Source organism: Cherax quadricarinatus, chromosome 72 (genome assembly GCF_038502225.1).
Source record: "Cherax quadricarinatus isolate ZL_2023a chromosome 72, ASM3850222v1, whole genome shotgun sequence".
Classification (NCBI taxonomy): Eukaryota; Metazoa; Arthropoda; class Malacostraca; order Decapoda; family Parastacidae; genus Cherax; species Cherax quadricarinatus.
Window position 1 is genome coordinate 8,982,446 of NC_091363.1, and position 25,878 is coordinate 9,008,323.

At 42.6% G+C, this 25,878-nt stretch overlaps 1 protein-coding gene across 6 annotated transcripts in view; it reads right to left on the reverse strand.

The window, feature by feature from the left end:
• Positions 1-1,986: 1,986 nt before the first annotated feature.
• The window catches only part of LOC128701424 (mitogen-activated protein kinase kinase kinase 10-like), a 306,174-nt gene continuing 282,282 nt past the window's right edge, over positions 1,987-25,878 (reverse strand). For 5 of the 6 annotated variants that reach the window (XM_070100389.1, XM_070100387.1, XM_070100384.1 and 2 more), the window contains 3 exons: positions 19,379-19,610; positions 11,953-12,196; positions 1,987-11,239 (listed from right to left, as the gene is read on the reverse strand). In XM_070100389.1, the coding sequence (XP_069956490.1) occupies positions 10,118-11,239; positions 11,953-12,196; positions 19,379-19,610 (1,598 nt within the window). In that variant the 3' untranslated portion in view covers positions 1,987-10,117. The remainder of the gene's footprint in view (positions 11,240-11,952; positions 12,197-19,378; positions 19,611-25,878) is intronic. The other variant, XM_070100385.1, reaches the window with a different exon arrangement.

Here is a 25,878-nt window from a genome sequence, read left to right on the forward strand (position 1 = left end):
AACTAGTACTTATTCAGCCATCTTGATGAACTAGTACTTATTCAGCCATCTTGATGAACTAGTACTTATTCAGCCATCTTTTTTTATAGCCACTCATGTTAAACTTTTCCCTGATAAATTGAAAATTTCTTATAATAAAGTTAAAGAAATAAATGCAAGACAACTTAGTTGTTAATGATGAAAGGTGACAGTAGAATGTCAACTTGTAAAGCTTCAATATTTCACAGTCTTGAGCCTCTGAGGAAAACACTTTCACCAATTCATTATGGCAAATTAATATCTTTCCATATTGTATTACTGCACTGCAATAAAAATTAACAAGACTAAGACATATTTAACTTTTCATCAAGTAAACAGCATTTTTTGTGAGTAACCTGTTATGGTTGAGTGATCTGCTATTTTCTTTGTATTCCACCCACTCTACCAAGAGTGTATAGTAGGTCATTCTATTTGGCAGAAAGTGAATGCAGTGCCCCAACACTTATATTCTTCAGGCATCACATAGGTGACCAATCATACACCTTAAGATGTAGATACAATAGCATACAAACAATGTTTTTATTTTTCATGATGATAATCACTAATATAGAACAGCTAATTTATGCTCTTTAGGGTACAGCATTAATTTTGTGTGCTTACCCTCCCCTCAAGGGAGGGTTCCTTCATAATGGCAAGAGGCTCTTCATCTAAAGAATTCATCTTAACCTTCCCTTTCTTGGACTAATGCTGATTGCCTCTCATTCTCCCAGCATTGTATGATCTCTGGGTTTAGCACTTCCCCCTAAATATAATAATTGTATGCTTGCATTATGTAGACAAAAATACAAACAGGGATAAACTAGACAGATTATATAAAGTTTTGGCTAGAATATAGTTACAATACAGTAGCTGGAACGATTCACCAAAAATCCACACTTAGGAGAGGAACCTTATGATGATGTTACAGTCTATCCTGGACCACTGTCATGACTTGATGGTGATCCAGGACAGACTGAAGTGTAATCATACGGCTCCTCTCCTAAGAATGTATTTTTAATGAAAAGTTTGGGCTATTTTAGACTGGAGAAAGAATGTATAGTGTAGTACTATATATTTAGCAACTGATAAGTAAGCATAAGACAAAATATATGACATAATTATTCAGTACTATGACTATTACTTTTTTTAATTAGCTAATAAAGTTCTCAGGGAGAATTTATTCTCTTCTTAAAGTAATGAAAATGCTTATGTTAAGGACTTTTTTTTTTTTTTTTTTTGCAAAATAACACTGACTGGAAACAGATCGTGAGAGCACATGATGTAGTGATAAGGCTAAACACTATAATTTGATAGAACAAGTTTAAAATATAGCTTTACAAACACTATCATTCAGTCAATACTGTCTAAGTTTAAAACAAAGATGTCTGAATATTTCATTGTTCCAGTGAAAGTCAATGACCAGTTATGATCAGAACAGCTTTTTAAGAAAACAACATTCAGTTCATTTTGTAAAGCATCAGTTCTTCAGGAAAGAGAATTATACTCAAACATCTTACCTGATGCAATGCAGAGCAACAAAATAACCTTAATTAAAGATATGGCAACTCATAATTGGCATGATAATATGCTTTCACATTGCTGACTGTTAATGTTTGAGATACCTTCGTGTGCAAGTCTGGGTTAACAGCTAATAGCTGGAAAGCAGCACTCAAGGTTAAGTGGTACACATCAACCAACAAACTCAAACTGAAATAGAAATTGACATTATTCCTGGAATGTTTTACAGTGAAAATATGCATAGCTAAGAATTATATTGTGGCATAAAGTTCTGGGAAGTAATAAATATTTTCATACATTCCAGACATTTAATTATATCCCCCCAAAATTATATTTAGACCAAAGATACTGTATTATCGTTTGTGTATGTTCTACATTCTTTCTCAAGTTTCAAATGTTAGTGTTTATATGAGGCACTGTGGATAGTAAGAGCATACTCAACTTCTAAGCTTTGTGTTTTTTTTTTTTTTTTTTTTTTTTTTTTTTGAACTTAACAACCATCTCTCACCAAGGCAAGATGACCCAGAGAATAAAACCATTCACTCAACAGCCATCTTTCCAGAAATGAGGCTGGATCCTGATTTTCAGTGCAAAAGCACATCCTTTCCATTCTTTTTTACTATACAAGTTTTAAGCAAGAGATGTCTGAGCCTGCTGCCAATGAAACGGTCAGAACCACAACCAAATTACACCTGTGAATGCCACATCCTTACCCCTCCTTCAGAGTACAGGCACTACCCGTCCTACCGCCAGGACTCAAGTCCGGCTAACTGGTTTCCCTGAATCCCTTCATAAAAGTAAGTTACCCTGCTCAGACTCCAATAGCACAGCTATTAAAAACCACTTGTCTCCATTCACTCCTAACACAATCAAACAAGCCTGCTGGATGCTCAAGCTCCAAACACTCAAAGCCTCTTGTATCCCCTCCCTTCATCCATTTCCGAGATGGCCCCCCTTCCCCTACTACTTTTCACCCTAGAATCATACACTCTATTCAATCTATCCCTGTCCATCTCTCTATGGCCAAACCACCTCAGCTCACTAGTACTTATGGGAAAGGCTAGGCCTGTAGGGGCCATACAGCACTTAAGAAATGGAAGGCAAGTAGGTTCAGTCCAAGGAAGGGAAGCACAAGTTCAATTCTTTGGTTCAAAAACCCCTTTACATCAGGGATTATTATTATTATAATCAAAAAGAAGCACTAAGCCACAAGGACTATACAGCGCTGAAGGGTAGGGAAGGAAGCGAGGGTATTGGATGGCAGAAGGGAGGAGGGATGATCAGCAGGTTACAGAAAACAGCGGGGCAGGGGATAGTACGGGGATAGAGGGTAGCAAGAGATTGAAGTAGAAAGGGCTGAAGGTATCAGAATTTGTGAAGTCAGTCAGTTGTTGTCAAAAAGTCAATGAGAGAGTCCGGATGAAAGGTGGGTCCATCAGCGAGAAGGGAAGGTAAAGAGAGAGTAGTGGAGCGAAGATGACGACAGAGGTAAAATCTGCGTGCTCGTTGATAAAGTGGGCAGTCCAACAGAATGTGGCTGACTGATAATGGAGCTTGGCAATTCTCACAGAGAGGAGCAGGACACCTCTCCATGAGATATCCATGAGTAAGATGAGTATGGCCAATGCGAAGACGGGAGAGAGTAGTCTCCCAACCTCGACACTGGTGATAAGAAGACGGCCAGTAACCTATACTCGGTTTAATAGATTGAAGTTTGTTGCCGAGCATAGTAGACTAACGTTGTTGCCAACGGGTGTGAAGGTGGGAAGATATTGCAGCAAAATAGTCCGTAAATGGAATACCTCTATAAGAAACTGGTAGGTCATGTCGGGCTGACCGCGCAGCAGTGTCTGCCTGTTCATTGCCCTGTACGTCAACATGACCAGGGACCCAACAAAAAACAACATCTTTATGTTTGGTAAAGATGCGGCGTAGCCAAAGTTGGATACGGAGGACTAAGGGGTGAGGTGTATCAAATTTTTGTATAGCCTGTAAAGCACTAAGGGAGTCTGAGACAACCACAAATGATGACACAGGCATAGATGCAATACAGATAAGTGCTGTAAGGATGGCATACAATTCAGCAGTAAAAATACTAGCCGAAGACAGTAAATGTCCTTGTACGACGCTGTCCAGAAACACTGCTGCGAATCCTAAGCCGTCAGAAGACTTAGAGCCATCTGTGTACACGGCAATGGCATGAGAATGAGAGTGAAAATGGTCAAGAAAAAGAGAGCGGGAAGCGACCGTAGACAGTTGGGCTTTCGAGCAAGGGAGGGAGAAAGAACAGACTCGAACAGCTGGAACTTCCCAGGGGGGTAGGGAAAAGTGAGATGCTACATGTACATAGAAAGGTGGTAGTTGAAGAGAAGACAAGAGCGAATGAAGGCGAAGAGAGAAGGGACGGAGTAAACAGGGGCGACGAACAAATAAAGAATGTCTACTAATATCAGTGACCATTCTATAAATGGAAGGATTGCAGAGATCATGAGAGCGTACATAGTAGCGCAGGCAATGGGCATCACGACGATCGGATAAGGATGGAACGTTCGCGTCTGTATAGAGGCTCTCGACAGGGGAAGAGCGAAAAGCACCAAGGCATAAACGTAATCCTTGGTGATGAATGGGGTTAAGGCTAGAGAGAGTAGCAGGAGATGCCGCTGAATAGATCTGGTCACCATAATCAAGTTTCGATAAAATAAGGGTGGAATGTAGGCGGAGGAGGGTTCGACGATCAGCTCCCCATGAAAGATGAACAAGGGTTTTAAGAAGGTTCAGCCGGCTGTGACAAGTTGCCTTCAGAGAGGTAATGTGAGGTTTCCAGGATAACCTACGATCAAAGAGGAGGCCCAGAAACTTGACTGTATCACGTTCAGGGATACGGGAGCCATAGAGGTACAAAGGATGATCGGAGATGACAGAGCGTCTAGTGAAAGTAATTTGGTGGGTTTTAGTGCTGGAAAATTTAAACCCACGTGTGGTGGCCCAATTGGAAACACGATCGACTGCATGTTGGAGAGAAACTGTAATGAGGTGACAGTCAGCGCCTGCACAGGCAATAGCGAAGTCATCAACATAGAGTGATGACCAAATATTTGATGGAAGACTAGAGGCCAAATCATTAATAGCAAGGAGAAAAAGTGTTGTGCTCAGAACACATCCCTGGGGGACACCTTCAGCTTGGATAAAGTCCGGGGAGAGCACATTATTAACCCGAACACGGAAATGCCTGTCAGTTAAAAAGTTCTTAAGGAAGGATGGTAGATTGCCTCGAAGGCCTAAGGAGTGGGCTTGGGCTAAAATATTATACCTCCAAGTTGTGTCATATGCCTTCTCAAGGTCAAAAAATATGGCAATAACTGAGTGGTTATTCGCAAAGGCATTACGAACATACGTATCCAAGCGTAGTAAGGGGTCTATGGTAGAACGCCCCTTACGAAAGCCATATCGACGAGTGGAGAGACTGTTATGTGTCTCTAAATACCACACTAAACGTCTATTTACTAGGCGTTACATTACTTTGCAAACTGCACTGGTAAGAGCAATGGGACGATAGTGGGAGGTTTCATGTCTCGTAGTGCCTGGTTTGCGGAAAGGGAGAACAATGGCGGATTTCCACAGCTGTGGAAGAACTCCTTGTGACCAAATAAGATTGTAAAGGCGTAATAGGACTGCAAGGGCTGACTGATGTAAATGTTGTAGCATACGAATATGAATGTCGTCGGGCCCAGCTGCCGATGATCGGCAAGCTGAGTGTGTTGCCTCCAGTTCTTGAAGTGTAAAAGGCACATTATACTGTTCTTCTCTGAGAGAAGAAAAGTCCAAGGGTGCTAACTCTCTGGCAGACTTTGAGGAAAGAAATGAGGGGTATAGATGGAGTCCCTGAGAAATACGGACCAGATGATTGCCAATTTCATTGGCAACATCTAGTGGGTTTGCTATATCAACACCGGCAACCCGCAGAACAGGAGCCGGGTCAGGAGAATATTTACCACTCAGTTTTCGTACTTTTTTCCAGACTGCACTCATAGAGGAAGCAGAGGTGATGGTGGAGACAATCTCGCCAGCAAGTGCGTTTAGCGTCACGGATGACACGGCAAGCGATCGCACGCTTCTGTTTAAAATCAAGGAGCCTCTCTGTGGTTCTATTGTACCGGTACCTGCCCCATGCAGCGCGTTTCAAACGTACTGCACGAGCACAAGCAGGAGACCACCAAGGCACGCATTTCTGAGAATGCCTGCCCGAAGTTTGGGGTATAGAATGAGAAGCTGCGGTTAAAACGGAGGACGAGAAGAGGTGTAAAAGCTCATCGATGGAGGACAGAGAAGGAACCTCTCTAAAAACAGTTAGGTGTGAGTAAAGGTTCCAATTTGCCCGATCAAATTGCCAGCGTGGGATGCGAAGAGGTGGTGAATATGAAGGGGAAGTAAGAATGATTGGGAAATGATCGCTGTCATGTAAGTCCAGGAGAACAGACCAAGTGAAGTCTAATGCGGTGGAGGAAGAGCAGACTGAGAGATCGATGCAAGAGAGAGTATGAGTCCGAGGATCAAAATGGGTGTGCATACCTGTATTTAAAACATGGAGGGGGTGGGTGGCAAGAAAAGCCTCTAACTGAATTCCACGGGAATCACAGTGAGTCCCCCCAGAGGAAATGGTGCGCATTAAAATCGCCAAGTAACAGAATCGGTGGCGGTAATGACGAAACAAGAAAGGCAATATCCGGAATAGATAATGCCCGAGGAGAGAGATATAAAGAACAGAGCGTATACCACCTATGCAAGTGGATACGGGCTGCTGTGTAATGCAGCGAAGTATGAACAAATAGCTGATGGTACGGAATATCAGTGCGTAGAAGAAGGGCACTTTCATTAAAGGTCCCATCAGGAAAAGGATCTGAAGAATACAATAAATTATAGCCTGAGATGGGAGAGATAACAGCAGAGTGTAATTTTGGTTCCTGTAAGCAAACACCAACAGGGGAAAACTGGGAGAGTAACATCTGAAGCTCACTCCGATTACCCCTGAGGCTGCGTATATTCCACTGTAAATAGGCCATGATTGGCAATGATAAAGATACTTGAAATCCGCAGGTAAGGGTTCCTACGGACTAGAGGGGTTAGAAAAGTCCACATGCGGAGGCAGTGAAAAACGTTCAAGCAGCGAAGGAACGGTGCGCTGTGAAGAAAGGAGTTGCGCAGATGGAGGAGAGGAGAGAGAAGGAACAGAGGGTGGATCAGTGTCCATTGATGGTTTGGTCTCTGCAATATATTCAGAGATTGCTTCAAGTGTTTCGGAATTCAGAGACGTCGTATGGGAGACAATATTGGAAATGGTAGGGGGAGGATGAGTAAAGATTGGAACTGTATTGGACTGTATCAAGGTAGGGGGGGGGGGCGAAAGGGTGGAGGGAACTGGAGAAGCGTGGAAGGGGACAGAAGAGGCAGAAACCTGGGAGGTGGCAGAAGAGGAAGAAACCTGGGAGGGAACAGGGGAGGAAGGTACAGTACGAGGAGGAGGGTGAACCTCTACACTTGTAACAGAGCCAGTGAGAGGGGGAGAACCAGGGACAGAGACAGGGAGGGTAAAATGAGGAGGTGGAAGATGGGTAGGAGGTGTTAACGGACCTTTTTTTGACTTTTGAGAAGTAGAGGGACGATTGGGAGGAGGTGTCATACGAGATCTCGTCGTTACTGAGGCTTGTGAGAGAGAACACGAAGAAGCGAGATCAGACTGAGGCGTTGAAGTAGGGACGTCTGAGCCGAGGACAGCAAAAGGATTAGATACAGGAGTGACTATGGGAGAGGTAACCACAGAGGTGGGTGTAGAAGATGGGATACCAGAAGTGGGGGGACGTTTTGAAACACGGGAATAAGAAACACGTGGGAGTCTCCCTTGGAGGCGGAGATGAGAAACTGCCATGGCATAAGGGAGACCTTCTGTCTCTTTGAGGTAACAGATTTCCCGCTCGTTTAAATAGACTTGACAACGGCGAGAGTACGAAGGGTGAGCCTCATGACAAGGCAAGAGGGAGATCGATTGCAAGACGTATGAGAATGGTCATCGGCACCACAGACTGGGCATTCGGCGATAGATCTGCAATATTTCGCTGGATGGCCAAATCGCCAGCAATTTCTACACTGTTGCGGTGTAGGGATCACCTTTCGGACTTGTAACCGATGTCCTGCTATATAAACTGAGGATGGGAGTTCTCGGCTGTCAAAAGTTAAACGAGCCACATTGCTAGGGTATCATCTCCGCCCGCGGGCAGGAAGGTGGCTTCCAGAGATACACCCGTCGCCCGAAAGACACCCAAAGCTACTCCGGGATACCGGAGAGGGATCAGGACATCCCCAGGTGATCCAGATTCCACGGCAAACTACGCCACCGCCAAGAACCTCAACGGAATGGGATGGACCCCGGTATCCTTTCCCCTACCTAGGAACTAGCGCGCCTGTGGGAGAAATCCCAAAGGCCGAAAAGAGGAAGGGCAAAAGGGAGGGGTGGGGAGGAGGAAGAGGAAAGGAAAAGGGGGAGGATGGGATAGGGGAGGGGAGATTGGGGGGTAATTAGGTTCGGTCTGAGGAAGAAGACCGACAGGTCTAATTCCTCAGACCAAGAGCCTCTTCACCACGCCAAGGAGCCCCCCTTGAAGAGGTTTACATCAGGGAACCATCCTACAGGATGAAACTTTGCTAAACAATGCCTGAAAATACTAGGCAAATAAAAATCTAATTTCAATTCTGCTTTTCAAAAAAATTAGGCTCTAGTCATTTTTTAACAGATGATAATGAGTCTGCCCTTACTAATGGCAATGCCTCGTACATACAGGATTTTACTGATTATGTTCCAGTGTATGTTCCAGTATGATGAATCTCTTGTGTCATCATATTCATTCATTTTTTCATGATGCATGCCAAGATCATAAAGTGTTAAGCAGTAATTTTTATTCCTAGAGAGAAATACTTGGAAAGACATTTTCTTAAGAAAAATATAAATAAATTGAAATTCATGACTATATAATCACAGAAATTTTAAATGGTGTACTAATGCCCTATAGCCCAGGATCAAATTATTTATGTACCTGCCAAAAGTATTATTGCTAGTCTATCAAATAGAACAGTACTATAGTATTTTCAGTTTTAAAGGGATTAACCTGTACAAAATTTAGTCCACGTGTGAAAAATATTGACGAGAAACAAGCGATAAGACACATCACAAGACTTGACCAATAGATTGTGACAACCTGTGAGGCCCACACTGCTTAGAGGGCCTTTTATTCTTAAAGCTACATACTGATGCCGATACCTAAGACACTTTAAAATTGTCAGTTTTTGCTTCTCTTTAATTTATCACATCGGGTAACATTTAAAATAGTGCCTGAATAAAAACACAAATATGACACCTAACAAGGTTATCATAAAAGAAATTTTAAGAAAACATAAATAAAAGCACTATGAAAATAAACCTTTGTGGTAAATATGACACTTCCCAAAATAACATGGACATATAATATGGCACACTTGCTAGGAGTATAGTTCAATAAAAAATGTCAGAAATAAAAATTCAAAGTTAATTAAAAATATAATCCAATTAATAGCTATCTTTCTTCCAGAATTACAGCAGCAAAATAAATAATATGAAGAAAATACTTTATATTTCATCTTATGACAAAACCTTTACATTCTATGAGACCCTACCTGTAGTAATGTGCTCATGTTGACTGAAGACACTCATTACTATGTTGACTGAAGACACCCATTACTAGTGATATTGCACACATGCTTGAATCTTCAACAATAGCCACTTTATTAAAAAATATCTGCATTGTTTCAGTGTAAGAGCAATATTGTGATTTCACATTTAGGTCTTAAATTTGAAGCAAAAAGCAGCTGTTAAAACAGAAAATAATGAACAATCAGTTTTAACAGTATTCTGCAAATGCCACCTTATTGTGAATGATAAAAGGAACTGGAGTAGATGACTACTAATAATAATTCTTAACAAAAAGGCCTCTGGCTAACACTTTCACCTGACAATCCACAACCAAATTCCCGACTCTTTTTCTATCTCTTTATATGAGTCTTCTCTAGTCATCGTACTTTCTCTTACAATATGAAGTCGTTCCAAAAGGTGAAAAATTACACAAAGGCTGCCCAAGGATCACAGAAATTGTGGCTTGATGGGAATTATATCACTCCTCACCAAGTAGAAATAACTAGATGGCACTACTATGTACACTGCTCTCATCAAACCGCATAAAACTGAAAGCTTGAGCACAGTGATTATATGATATACCCCATATTGTTGCTCACTTCAACAAATGGCTTTTAATTTCCACTATCTTTGTGTTTTAGATAGAAGCAGTTACAATATAATGAGCTTTCATAAACAGCAAATTAAAACATGACAGCAGAGAAATTTAATAAATTTCCTATTTTTAAAGTGGATAAATTTTAAAATATTGCAGAATTAACCTTCAAGAAAATGGAGGAAACTAATGAATTACCCTCGTGTGTGCCTGGAATGTAAACTGGGCTTATGCCCCCCTGAGAGCATGCTGGCTCATGTGGAGAGCTGCTACAACCTCTCATCATTGCCATCATCAAAAGCTGTCCATGAGTCAGGTTGTGACATCAGAGCTGCTTGCTGCTCATGATGCCGAATGGCATGCCTTAATGCTGTCAGAGGAACAGTCGTGTCCTGACTTTCCCCCTCCACTGGCATATCCAGCAGTGTATGCCGACCTACCACTCCCTCCTGACTTATGAAGTGGGAGGCAGGAGAGAACCTCACTCGCCCACCCCCAGTTGAGTTGCCCCCAGACCCACCAGAAAGGGTAGAGTACATGTCTGGAGCACTGACATAGCTGCTGTCTTCACTAGTCATACTATCTGGTGGGGTAGGATTAGTGGGAGTGCCCCCTCCTGAGCCTCCAGATCCACTGCGATCACTGCGAGGTTTAGGAGATGACCGCCCATAGCGTTCATTGTACTTCCTGAGGGAAGAGCGGTGATGGCGAGGAAGATCTAAAGATCCTGGGCGGTCAACTCGATCCAATTCATGTGAATTCTGACGCGATACTCTTGGAGGTGGAGCTGGTCCTCCATGAGAATCAAAATGTCCACTGCGATGAGTTGGAGTAGAGTATGAGCTATCTCCTTCATCTTCTAATCTAAATGAAGGATTTATATTTGAGGATGAAGTAGAAGCATTTGAAACAGATGATGGAGTGCGTCGATGTTGGAAATTGACTCTAGATGGAGTGCGGGGATTGGTTGATGTTGAAGAAGATGAAACAGATGGTGATGGGTTCTCATAAGCATGGTACCCTCCATCACCACTTGCTGCTGCAGCCGCTGCTGCTGCACGGCTCATTACATATTGTGGATACACTCGTTGCTCATAATGAACACTGGCTAGGTACTCTGCGGGTGCATGATACCCTCGATCGCTATAATAATAATTAAGAGAGTCAGGGCGATAATCAGGTGTATACTGCTGGTATGTCTCTGCACGATACATTTCTGCATCAGGTTTTGGGGATGGAGGAGGCTGGTGAGTTGGTGCTTTTGAAGTGTGGTCACCACGTTCACCCCACACCACCATCTGTTGTTCACTTCGGTAGTCTGGACGTAGGAAGTCGGCTGGTCCAGGAATGTAGACAGCCCGCTGTCCACTACCACCATAGCTCGCAACCTGCTAAAAAAATTGAATATCTGTACTTGGTATTGTAATTTTTTTTAACCCCCAGCCATTTCTTAATAATGCAGGGAGACCTCAAAATTAAGAAATATTAAATAGAGAGACTGAAAGCACTATATCTACCTTCGTTACAGACAAGAAAAAGAGATAATCTGATAAGCCCTTATATAAAAAAGTACATAAAAGAGATGATAATAATAAAAGATAATCTGATAAGCCCTTGTATAAAAAAGTACATACAGACACAAAGGTACATAAAACAGACAAAATATGAAAACAGTGTGTTAAAACACTAACAAGACTAACAGGACTTGAGTCCTGGAGGCGGGAAGTACAATGCCTGCACACTTTAATGGAGGGATTTGAGATATTGGCTGTTTGGAGTGACACTTAGATTGTCTTATCTGAGTGCCTCTGCAAAGACAGTGATTGTGTGTAAACTGTGTTGAATGACAGTTAAAGTGTTTCTTTTCTGGGTCATCGTGCCTCAGTGAGAGATGGCCAACATGTTAAAAAAAAAAAAAGTACATGATGGATAGGTGCACATAACATACGTATACACTACAACTACTATAAAACTGAAGTTACGATAAAAGTAAAGAAACTGGTAATCATAGACAAGTTATCATACACAAAGGAGCAAGTATTACTCCTTAATGTGTGACAGTTTTACGAGCCTTCTTATAATACAAAATGAATTCAAACCATACCTCACTATCATTACTAGCTGAAGATGATTTTCTTCGTGGGGTCTGAGTTTGGGAAAGGGCAGTAGGGCCAGCAAAGTGTTGTGGAGAATCCGTGAATCGTATAGGTTTGGGTTCTAAGACTAAGGCAGGACGCGAATGTCTTGAGGGGCCATGATATGTGTTGTGAGCATAGCCAGATGGAGTTGAAAACTCATATTCACTAACGCCCAGCCATCTCTGGTACTCAGCATCTTCATCTTCAGGTCTGTAGACACAATGTATAACACCTCAGATTATTATTATTATAATCAAAAAGAAGCGCTAAGCCACAAGGGCTATACAGCGCTGCAGGGTAGGGAAGGAAGCAAGGGAATTGGATGGCAGAAGGGAGGGGGGATGATCAGCAGGTTACAGAAAACAGCGGGGCAGGGGATAGTACGGGGGTAGAGGGTAGCAAGAGATACAAGTAGAAAGGGCTGAAAGTATCAGAATTTGTGAAGTCAGTCGTTGTCAAAAAGTCAATGAGAGAGTCCGGATGAAAGGTGGGTCCATCAGCGAGAAGGGAAGGTAAAGAGAGAGCAGCGGGGCGAAGACGACGACGACAGGTAAATTCTGCGTGCTCGTTGATAAAGTGGGCAGTCCAACAGAATGTGGCTGATTGATAATGGAGCTTGGCAATTCTCACAGAGAGGAGCAAGACGCCTCTCCATGAGATATCCATGAGTAAGACGAGTATGGCCAATGCGAAGACGGGAGAGAGTAGTCTCCCAACCTCGACACTGGTGATAAGAAGACGGCCAGTAACCTATACTCGGTTTAATAGACTGAAGTTTGTTGCCGAGCATAGTAGACCAACGTTGTTGCCAACGGGTGTGAAGGTGGGAAGATATTACAGCAAAATAGTCCGTACATGGAATACCTCTATAAGAAACTGGTAGGTCATGTACTGCTGACCGCGCAGCAGTGTCTGCCTGTTCATTGCCCTGTACGTCAACATGACCAGGGACCCAACAAAAAACAATATCTTTATGCTTAGTAAAGATGCGGCGTAGCCAAAGTTGGATACGGAGGACTAAGGGGTGAGGTGTATCAAATTTTTGTATAGCCTGTAAAGCACTAAGGGAGTCTGAGACAACCACAAATGATGACACAGGCATAGATGCAATACGGATAAGTGCTGTAAGGATGGCATATAATTCAGCAGTAAAAATACTAGCTGAAGATAGTAAATGCCCTTGTACGACGCTGTCCGGAAACACTGCTGCGAATCCTACGCCGTCAGAAGACTTAGAGCCATCTGTGTACACAGCAATGGCATGAGAATGAGAGTGAAAGTGGTCAAGAAAAAGAGAGCGGGAAGCGACCGTAGACAGTTGGGCTTTCGAGCAAGGGAGGGAGAAAGAACAGACTCGAACAGCTGGAACTTCCCAGGGGGGTAGGGAAAAGTGAGATGCTACATGTACATAGAAAGGTGGTAGTTGAAGAGAAGACAAGAGCGAATGAAGGCGAAGAGAGAAGGGACGGAGTAAGCAGGGGCGGCGAACAAATAAAGAATGTCTACTAATATCAGTGACCATTCTATAAATGGAAGGATTGCGGAGATCATGAGAGCGTACATAGTAGCGCAGGCAATGGGCATCACGGCGATGGGATAAGGATGGAACGTTCGCTTCTGCATAGAGGCTTTCGACAGGGGAAGAGCGAAAAGCACCAAGGCATAAACGTAATCCTTGGTGATGAATGGGGTTAAGGCTAGAGAGAGTATCAGGAGATGCCGCTGAATAGATCTGGTCACCATAATCAAGTTTCGATAAAATAAGGGTGGAATGTAGGTGAAGGAGGGTTCGACGATCAGCTCCCCACGAAAGATGAGCAAGGGTTTTAAGAAGGTTCAGCCGGCTGTGACAAGTTGCCTTCAGAGAGGTAATGTGAGGTTTCCAGGATAACCTACGATCAAAGAGGAGGCCCAGAAACTTGACTGTATCACGTTCAGGGATACGTGAGCCATAGAGGTACAAAGGATGATCAGAGATGACAGAGCATCTAGTGAAAGTGATTTGGTGGGTTTTAGTGCTGGAAAATTTAAACCCATGTGTGGTGGCCCAATTGGAAACACGGTCGACTGCATGCTGGAGAGAAACTGTAAGGAGGTGACAGTCAGCGCCTGCACAGGCAATAGCGAAGTCATCAACATAGAGTGATGACCAAATATTTGATGGAAGACTAGAGGCCAAATCATTAATAGCAAGGAGAAAAAGTGTTGTGCTCAGAACACATCCCTGGGGGACACCTTCAGCTTGGACAAAGTCCGGGGAGAGCACATTATTAACCCGAACACGGAAATGCCTGTCAGTTAAAAAGTTCTTAAGGAAGGATGGTAGATTGCCTCGAAGGCCTAAGGAGTGGGCTTGGGCTAAAATATTATACCTCCAAGTTGTGTCATATGCCTTCTCAAGGTCAAAAAATATGGCAATAACTGAGTGGTTATTCGCAAAGGCATTACGAACATACGTATCCAAGCGCAGTAAGGGGTCTATGGTAGAACGTCCCTTACGAAAGCCATATTGACGAGTGGAGAGACTGTTGTGTGTCTCTAAATACCACACTAAACGTCTATTTACTAGACGTTCCATTACTTTGCAAACTGCACTGGTAAGAGCAATGGGACGATAGTGGGAGGTTTCATGTCCCGTAGTGCCTGGTTTGCGGAAAGGGAGAACAATGGCGGATTTCCACAGCTGTGGAAGAACTCCTTGTGACCAAATAAGATTGTAAAGGCGTAATAGGACTGCAAGGGCTGACTGATGTAAATGTTGTAGCATACGAATATGAATGTCGTCGGGCCCAGCTGCCGATGATCGACAAGCTGAGAGTGTTGCCTCCAGTTCTTGAAGTGTAAAAGGCACATTATACTGTTCTTCTCTGAGAGAAGAAAAGTCCAAGGGTGCTAACTCTCTGGCAGACTTTGAGGAAAGAAATGAGGGGCATAGATGGAGTCCCTGAGAAATACGGACCAGATGATTGCCAATTTCATTGGCAACATCTAGTGGGTTTGCTATATCAACACCGGCAACCCGCAGAACAGGAGCCGGGTCAGGAGAATATTTACCACTCAGTTTTCGTACTTTTTTCCAGACTGCACTCATAGAGGAAGCAGAGGTGATGGTGGAGACATAATCTCGCCAGCAAGTGCGTTTAGCGTCACGGATGACACGGCGAGCGATCGCACGCTTCTGTTTAAAATCAAGGAGTCGCTCTGTGGTTCTATTGTACCGGTACCTGCCCCATGCAGCGCGTTTCAAACGTACTGCACGAGCACAAGCAGGAGACCACCAAGGCACGCATTTCTGAGAATGCCTGCCCGAAGTTTGGGGTATAGAATGAGAAGCTGCGGTGAAAACGGAGGACGAGAAGAGGTGTAAAAGCTCATCGATGGAGGACGAAGAAGGAACCTCTTTAAAAACAGTCAGGTGTGAGTAAAGGTTCCAATTTGCCCGATTAAATTGCCAGCGTGGGGTGCGAAGAGGTGGCGAATATGAAGGGGAAGTAAGAATGATTGGGAAATGATCACTGTCATGTAAGTCCGGGAGAACAGACCAAGTAAAGTCTAATGCGGCGGAGGAAGAGCAAACTGAGAGATCGATGCAAGAGAGAGTATGAGTCCGAGGATCAAAATGGGTGTGAGTACCTGTATTTAAAACATGGAGGGGGTGGGTGGCAAGAAAAGCCTCTAACTGAATTCCACGGGAATCACAGTGAGACCCTCCCCAGAGGAAATGGTGGGCATTAAAATCACCAAGTAACAGAATCGGTGGCGGTAATGACGAAACAAGGAAGGCAAAATCCGGAATAGATAATGCCCGAGAAGGAGAGAGATATAAAGAACAGAGCGTATACCACCTATGTAAGTGGATACGGGCTGCTGTGTAATGCAGCGAAGTATGAATAAATAGCTGATGGTACGGAATATCAGTGCGGAGAAGAAGGGCACTTTCATTAAAGGTCCCATCAGGAAAAGGATCTGAAGAATACAATAAATTATAGCCTGAGATGTGAGAAATAACAGCAGAGTGTAATTTTGGTTCCTGTAAGCAAACACCAACAGGGGCAAACTGGGAGAGTAACATCTGAAGCTCACCCCGATTACCCCTGAGGCCGCGTATATTCCACTGTAAAAAGGCCATGATTGGCAATGATAAAGATACTTGAAATCCGCAGGTAAGGGTTCCTACGGACTAGAAGGGTTAGAAAAGTCCACATGCGGAGGCAGTGGAAAATGTTCAAGCAGCGAAGGAACGGTGCGCTGTGAAGAAAGGAGTTGCGCAGATGGAGCAGAGGAGAGAGAAAGAGCGGAAGGTGGATCAGTGTCCATTGATGGTTTGGTCTCTGCAATATATTCAGAGATTGCTTCAAGTGTTTCGGAATTCAGAGATGTCGTATGGGAGACAATATTGGGAATGGTAGGGGGAGGATGAGTAAAGATTGGAACTGTATTGGTCTGTACCAAGGTAGGGGGGGGGCGAAAGGGTGGAGGGAACTGGAGAAGCGTGGCAGGGGACAGAAGAGACAGGAACCTGGGAGGTGGCAGAAGAGGAAGAAACTTGGGAGGGAACAGGGGAGGAAGGTACATTACGAGGAGGAGGGTGAACCTCTGCACTTGTAACTGAGCCAGTGAGAGGGGAAGAACTAGGGACAGAGACAGGGAGGGTAAAATGAGGAGGTGGAAGATGGGTAGGAGGTGTTACCGGACCTTTTTTTGACTTTTGAGAAGTAGAGGGACGATTGGGAAGAGGTGTCGTACGAGGTCTCGTCGATACTGAGGCTTGTAAGAGAGAACTCGAAGAAGCGAGATTAGACTGAGGCGTTGAAGTAGGGACGTCTGAGCCGAGGACAGCAAAAGGATTAGATACAGGAGTGATTATGGGAGAGGTAACCACAGAGGTGGGTGTAGAAGATGGGATACCAGAAGTGGGGGGACGTTTTGAAACACGGGAATAAGAAACACGTGGGAGTCTCCCTTGGAGGCGGAGATGAGAAACTGCCATGGCATAAGGGAGACCTTCTGTCTCTTTGAGGTAACGGATTTCCCGCTCGTTTAAATAGACCTGACAACGGCGAGAGTACGAAGGGTGAGCCTCATGACAGTTAAGGCAAGAGGGAGATCGATTGCAAGACGTATTAGAATGGTCATCGGCACCACAGACTGGGCATTCGGCGATAGATCTGCAATATTTCGCTGGATGGCCAAATCGCCAGCAATTTCTACACTGTTGTGGTGTAGGGATCACCTTTCGAACTTGTAACCGATGTCCTGCTATATAAACAGAGGATGGGAGTTCTCGGCTGTCAAAAGTTAAACGAGCCACATTGCTAGGGTATCGTCTCCGCCCACGGGCAGGAAGAACGTAAGTGTCTACCTTGAGGATTGGGAGATCTTGGAGTTCCAGCTGTTCTAGAATGTCGGTGCCACATGTCTGGAAGTTTTGTTGAACTATGGTATGGGGCAGAATAACGGTACCACTACAAGAATTGAGGGAATGATGTTTTTCAAGGGTGACAGGAACAGTATCTATATGGGAAAGACGAGAGAGCTCACGAGCCTGGGTAGCATTCTGTACGGTAATGATGCGCGTACCGCTCTTAAGAGCATGAAAAGAAATATCTTTACCAACATGGCGTAGGAGTGCCTTGCCAATACTATGGTCAGAAAGATAGGCAGTAGAGGAAGTTGGTCGTAAAGTGAAGAATTTAGTCCACTGTTCAGTCTGAAACTGAGCGTGGAAAGGTAGTGAAGGACGTGTCGATCGTTTCTGAGAAGAACGAGAAGGTGAAGGTGGAGAAGTATCATCAGCAGGTAATTGTCGTTGACGTTTAGGCGTGGGACCAGAGTTGGTCCGACGTGGAACGGGTTGGCGATTTGAAAATTGCCACACCGTAGAGGGAGAGGCCGGAAGCATAGTCAGAGGAGAGCGAAGGTCTCATAAATCGAAGGAGTCAGTCGAGGCCTCAGTACCTGAAGCGGGTGAGGAAACAGCACCGGCAATAGGTACAGAGGCATGGGGAATGTCTGAAGAGTGGTCCAAAGACGAGGCGGGGTCAGAACGGGGTGCGGTATCAAGAAGGGGCCCGGGGGTACCAGGTTCATGGACTAGGGCTGCCATGGTTAGGTTACTTCTTTCTTTTTGTTTTTAAGAAAAAAAAAGAAAGAAGAAAAGAAAATAAAAATAAAAAAAAAGAAAAAAAAAAAGGGGGGACCGGGGAGGGATAGTTCCTAGGAGGAATGAAAGGGCCAGAAATCTCCCTCCGCGCCCAAGAGGACTCGACACCGCTAGTAGCGCAGATGCAGCATGGAACCCGTGCCATACCCTACCCTTCATGCCAGTAAACCAGCAATCTGGGATAGCAACCTCACATCTGCCGAGCTACCTCGGTGGACAAAAGAGAGGGCGGCCGGATATCCGCCACAAAGCATACCTCCTTCAGCCACCACCCCCGGAATCCGCAAGGTGGCTTCCAGAGATACACCCGTCGCCCAAAAGACACCCAAAGCTACTCCGGGATACCGGAGAGGGATCGGGACATCCCTAGGCAATCCAGATTCCACGGCAAACTACGCCACCACCAAGAAACCTCAACGGAATGGGATGGACCCCGGTGTCCTTTCCCCTACCTAGGAACTAGCGCGCCTGTGGGAGAAATCACGAAGGCTAAAAAGAGGAAGGGCAAAAGGGAGGGGTGAGGAGGAGGAGGAGGAATGGAAAAAGGGGAGGATGGGGAGGATGGGATAGGGGAGGGGAGAATGGGGGGTAATTAGGTTCGGTCTGAGGAAGAAGACCGACAGGGCTAATTCCTCAGACCAAGAGCCTCTTCACCACGCCAAGGAGCCCCCCTTGAAGAGGATAACACCTCAGAGTAAACATGAAAGATAGGTCATGCTCGCACGGTTCCACAAACTGATTAATCCATATGACTTTAGAGTATTTTGTAAATATATTATTTAAAATATATATCTAGATGGGGTTTTAAAATAAGTGACTGATAAGGTGTTGGGGAGAGATGCTGGATTACAAGATAATGAATCTGATACAAATTGGGAACTGTCATAGTTGCTCTTAGCTGATGACAGTTCTTTTCGAAGGATTCTTAAGAGAAGTTGTAAAGATCAGTGGATGAATTTGGGAAAGTTTGTAATAAAAGGAAATTGAAGGTGAATACAGAAAAGAGGAAAGTGCTGGGAGTAACAAACAGTTTAGTTAATAACAGATTAAATATCAGACTGGAGGTAGTAAAGAAAAGGTTGGGGGGAGGGGGTTAAAGAAAATTTTGAGTGCTAGAGACTTGAGTATCCAGTAGGTTGTGTGGGCATGTTAGATTGGAGTGAGTGGAGAATTTATACTAAATACTTGAGAGAATGTGAAATAAGTTTTTTAGACTGAAAGTAACGCACTTGACAGGTAGTAGTTTAGGATGAATAGCAGTGACGTTGGAGAGTCTGACATCATATCCTGCTGCCACACTTGCCAGTATAGCAGCTATATTATATACAAGAAGTTCTAGTGGGGAGAACTTTGGTTGCAGACCCTTTGTTTCTGGTGTTGTGCCATTGTACAAAGTTGGTACTGGCAATGGTCGCAGAGGCACTGGCTTGGCACTCCAGCCTCCATCCTCACCACTGCAGTCTGTTGATGGATATAAATTTACTATTATTAGTTATCTAGGCATACATTTTCTTACTGAAGTAACTAATATACAACATTCAATGGATATTTTAACCTTTATCAGACAGTTATATACCAGTTACATTTTTGTACGAAACATTTCCTTCCACATGGGAAGTGTTTATTATGCTACTCTAATAATTATTTTGGTGCTTGCTGTAAAAGACGTTTATTTACTAAAAATGATCTTCACTATTATTGAAGAGAATCTGAAATCTACGAGGATATTTCTCACACAACAAAGTCATGTGCATAGTTTTATCTAGCTCTGCCCCTTCTATATTTCAAACAGTGTAACTTAGCATCTTTAATATTACCTGCATATAAAACTGCAGCTGGTCTTACAAATAAAGACTTTTTACAATTAATATACAAAGGAGAAAAAAGACATCTGTTCAATGATTCAAGAGTAAGAAATCAGAGAAGAAAACCACATGAATGAGAATACAAATCTAAATCTAAAAGAGCCCTGACTAGGAACAATCTACTAGGGAATCTACCTTCTTTTCAGGTGGGTTGAGTATGACTATCAACATTTTCACATGTAATGCATGACTAGCACATGGTAAGACAACAGTAACACAGTATTACCATTTAACATCATCTCTCACTAATAGGCAAAAAATACTAGGTCTTCTCTAAAAAGAAATTAATGTAATTAGTACATTTAACTCTTACTAGGCATGATGTAAAGTTATGCTACAGTGTGAAGAACTGTGTGTATTATACATGTATGCATCAATCACAGCAGGTTCAAATGAAAAGCCATCAGGCCAGCATTTATATTCTTATATAAATAATTTATATTCAGCCAAAAGATCTTCATGTTCCCAATACCACACCAGAGAATGTTCATTAACATTCTGGCAGCCAGGAAGTGAAAATGTAATTTTTCAATAAGAGAATACCAGTGTTACTACACAATAGTACTCCAAATAATGGTAACAATGATATCAGTAGCATTATGTATAACATGTTTTTATGAAGACAGTGAATAGAACTTGATTGACATGTGCATCAATTTAGCAGATTCATGGCTAGACCCTGCTGAGAGGTGTGTTATTATCGAGTGTTTCATTACTATTTTCCTACCTTCCTCCATAAACTACCATACATCAGAATGAATGTTGAATGATAGTCAACCTATGTGTGTAGTGTAAACACAGCACACATGTCACTGTGGATTCCATCAAAGAGAGCAGAAACAAAAGTCTAAACCTTGAGCTATGATATACAGTAAATCAATGGATACAGGACAGTTACCAGAAATCTGGAAGACAGCAAATGTAGTCTCTATACTTAATGAAACAGACAGGTGGTGTTCAACTATAGACCAGTTTTTCTGATATGCATACTTTGCAAGGTAATGGAGAAACATATACATGCATGGAGGAGAGTGGTAGAACACTTGGAGAGCAGTAGTTTTCATAAGCAATAATCAGTACAGGTTTAGGAATGGCAAATCTTGTCTTACTAACTTGTTGGAGTTCTATGACAAAGTTACAGATGTGCCACAAGACAACAAGGGTTGGGTGGACAGCCCTTCTTGTTTAGACTGCAAGAAGACATTTGACACAGTACCCCACAAGAGGCTGGGTGGGAATAACAGGAAATGTACTCCAGTGGATCAGAGAGTATTTTAGGGGAAGGAAGAAAAGTAACTGCCAGAAAGAGAGATGTCAAAATGGGAAAGACCAATTAGCAGAGTTCTACAAGTCTCAGTATTAATTAGACCAGTACTGTTCTGGTTTATGAAAATTACATTCTAGATGGAAATGATTCAAGACATCCCTAATTGCTGATATGTAACACAAAGGAGGAAAATAAAAACAGATGAGGACAAAGAAAGGCTCCAAAGGGATCTGGACAACTTGCAGGAGTGGTCAGATAAGTGGATGCTTGAATTCAACCCCCAGTAAATGCAAGGTCATGAAGACTGGGGAAGGAGCAGAAGACCAGAAATAGGGTATAAACATGGGAAACACAGGTCACAGACTTCAAAGAAAAAGACCTAGGGGGTAAGCATAGTGCACAGAGACTCGCATCAACCGAATAACCCCTGCAGCCAATGTTTGTCTGGCAAATCTAACAGTAGTCTGAAGGTGTCATTCCTGGCCCTTTATACAAATATGTTAGGCCATCTTGGAGTATGGAACACCAGAATGGAACATGTGCATAAGAAAGCACATCAAGAAACTGGAGAAAGTGCAGAAGTATGCAATAAGGCTTGTTCCCAAGCTAAGGTACATGAGCTATGAGGAGAGGCTATTAATGGAATTAGACCTCACGATGTTGTGGGACAGAAAAACCAGGGAGCACGTGATGGTAACATACAAAATACTCAGAGAAACTGATAAGGTAGACAGGGATAGTCTGTTTGAGAGGTGACAAATAGGAACTCAGGGACACCATTGGAAGTTAAAAGCACAGATGAGCCACAAGGATGCATTTCTTCAGTCTCAGAATGCTCGAGAAGTAGAATGATCTTAGTAAGGAAGTGGTGGAGGCAGGCTCCATACAGTGTTTTAAGAGCAGGTACATAAGTAAACATGCACGCATAAAAAAAAAGTCCACAATGGGTTGTACAAAGGCTCATTATTAGGGGCAATACTGTTTGTAATTAATGTGAAGAAAATTGCAGACGAGAATGAATCTGATGTATCTGCTGATGTAAAACTAATGAGAATAAAAACAGGGGAAAAGGGAAAGGCTTCAAATGGATCTGAACAAACTTCAAGATTGGTCTGATCAGTGGTGCATGAATTCAACCCCGACACATGCAAGATTATCTAGAATGAGGAATGGGCAAGAAGACAGGACACGATACATACTTGGGAAACAGAAAGAAAAGCTTTGGAGTGAGATTAATAAGAAAGTCTAGGGTATGAATGGATTTAACAGCTAAAAACAGAAGAGGGAGGTTATTAGATAGGGAGTTGGAGATATTGGGAAAATGGAGGGAATATTTTGAGCTGTTAAATACTGATAGAGAGAGGAAGGCAGTGATTTCATGCACTGGTCATGGAGGTATAACATTTTTTAACCCTTTCAGTGTCGAGATCCCTGATCTGAAACTTGTTCTCAGGGTGAAAAAAAAATGATAAAACTTTTTCCAAAAGGTAATGAAACCAAAAGTATGAAATCTGATGGAAAACTTGTAGAATTACAGTCTTACAAAGTTAGTAGTCTTGGCGATATTTATGCATCGTTAATTTTGCTCACTTTGAGCCCTATTTTCAACCAATTCTACTGTACCAGTCGACCAAACTCATAGCTATTTTGCTAGTATTCTTTCAATTTTATTGACCGAGTACAAGAAACCACCTGTTTACTTATTTCTACTACCAAATAAAGGGATCAGAAATCAGTAATTTGGCCAATTTCACACAAAATTAAAAAATTGCCACTTTAAAAATAGGGTCCAGAATAAACAATGTAGACATTCCTGGCACTAAAATACATTTCCCCTGTTCATTAGTTATGTCCCCAGGCTTCTCGTATATCACGCTTGCTTTCCATTTTGAATTTTTAGTCGCACATAAAATTTATTTACTGCTATGCTGACTACTGCATTATTGTAATAACTGTATAAATAATGTCAGTGCATTCATGATTGTGTATTAGACTGACCAGCTGGACATGTATTGGACAAGTGATGTAATTTGTGTATGCTGGAATATCAGCAAAATTCGAACATTTCCGGTACTTTGAGCTCAATTTCAAGCTATTTTCAGTCCTGAAACCAATCAAAATCATCTCTATTGCTGTAACATCTTCCATTCTATCAAATGAGACCAAGAAAAACTACAAAAATACACCGCAAAGTTGCCGTTTTAAACCAAAAACATGGTCACGGTTTTTTTCCCCATTATGCAATGCGTGCTGCAGGATTCTTTTATATAGTGCACACTCACCACATAGACCCATTCTTTCATATCTAGGCCTAAATTTACCGCTCACAGCTTATCTGAGTGAGCTGTGCTTAAGGTGTAGAACTACGGGACCAACCTGGGCTTCAACACAGTAGAACTACGGGATTGACCCGAAAAGGTTAACAGTGAGGAAAAGCCAGATGTGAGTGAGGGAGGTGCATGAGGCTGTAAGTAAAATGAAAAGGAATAAGGCAGCTGGGATTAATGGAATCAAGATAGAAATGTTAAAAGCAGGTGGGGATATAGTTATGAGTGGTTAGTGCTTTTCTTCAATAAATGTATGAATGAGGGGAAGGTACCAAGGGATTGGCAGAGTGCATGCATGGTTCCTTTGTGTAAAGAAAAAGGGGACAAAGTGAGCATAAGAATTAGAGACAAATAATCCTGTTGAGCATACCAGGTAAAGTGTACAGTAGAGTTATTGCTGAAATAGTTAAGGGTAAGACAGAGAGCAGGATTACAGATGAACAAGGAGGCTTTAGAAAGGCTAGGGAATGTTTAGACCAAGTGTTTACATTGAAGCATGTAAGTGAACTGTATTTAGATAAGGGTAAGGAAGTTTTCATTGCATTCATGAATTCAGACAAGGCATATGATAGGATGGATGATAGGGTGGATAGAGGAGTAATGTGGCAGATACTGCAGGTGTATGGAATAGGTGGCATGCTATTGAAAGCAGTTAAGAGTTTTTATGAGGATAGTGAGGCTCAGGTTAGGGTATGTAGGAAAGAGGGAGATTATTTTCCAGTAAAAATAGGCCTAGACAGGGATGCATAATGTCACCACGTTTGTTCAATATATTTACAAATGGGGTTGTAAGAGAAGAGAATGCTCAGGTTTTGGGAAGAGGTGTGGGATTAAAAGATAAAGAATCTAACACATAGTGGGAACTGTCACAGTTACTTTTTGCTGTGACACTGTGCTATTGGGAGATTCTGAAGAGAAGTGGCAGAGGTTGGTGGATGAATTTGGGAGGGTATATAAAAGAAGGAAATTAAAAGCGACCATAGGAAAGAGCAGGGTGATGAGGATAATAAAAAATTTAGGTAATAAGATACTGGAAGGAGGGAGTATGGGGGAAGTGAATGTTTTCAGATATCTGGCAGTGGACTTCTCAGTGGATAGATCTGTGAAAGCTGAGGTTAACCACAGAATTGATGAAGGGAAAAAAGCAAGTGGTGCACTGAGGAGTCTGTGGAGACAGAGAACGTTATCCATGGAAGCAAAGAGGGGAATGTATGAGAGTAAAGTGCCACTAATGCTCTTATATGGGTGTGTAGCATGGGTGGTGAATGTTGCAACAAGGAGAATGTTGGAGGCAGTGGAGATGTTGTGTCTGAGGGCAATGTGTGGTGTGAATATTATGAGAATCCATAGCTTGGAAATTAGGAGGAAGTGCGGGGTTTCTAAAAGTATTATCCTGAAGGGTGAGGAGGGGCTGTCAAAATGGTTTGGACATTTAGAGAAGATGAAACAGAATAGAATGACTTGGAGGGTGTATAAAACTGCAGTGGAAGGAAGGCTGGGGAGGGGTCATCTTAGAAAGGGTTGGAGGGAGGTGGTAGGCATGCATGAACAGGCATGCATGAGCATGTTAGATAAGAGAGAGTAGAGGCAAGTGGTTTTTATGATTTGACATGCTGTTGGATTGTGAGCAAAGCAACATTTATGAAGGGATTCAGGGAAACCAGTTAGCTGGACTCAGAGTCCTGGAAGTGGGAAGTATAGTGCCTGTGTTTTGAAGGGTGTAGATATGCTGCAGTTTTTGTTAACTGTATTGTCAGCACACTTCTGGCAATACAGTGATGGAGTGAGTGATGGCAAAAGTGTTTCTTCCTTTTTGGGTCACCTGCCTTGGTGGGGAAAAAGCCAGTGTGTTAATAAAAAAAATGGTCTGTCACTGCAAAATTCCATCATCACACCATGACTGTCAGAATGTTAAACATTCTCTGTTTTGGAACAAAGGACACAGATTTTTTTTTTTTGGCTGGATATAAATTAGCAACATAACAGATAAGATGTTTACAATACTGTAAAATAAATTACTTAATATGGCACTTAGTTTGAAAACCCATTATAACGTATGAATACACTATATACAAGTCATGCTCAATTCTCTCATACTGCAATATGAATACATTGTACCCAGTTTATGAGTTAACAGTCTTCACATTATTCAATTAGGTAAAATTCATTTTACTTCTTTACTACAACAGTAGTTCAGCATTCTGCAACAACAGTTAAACTTTACTACTTTACAAGCATAAAACTAAATTAATATATCCATTATCTAGACA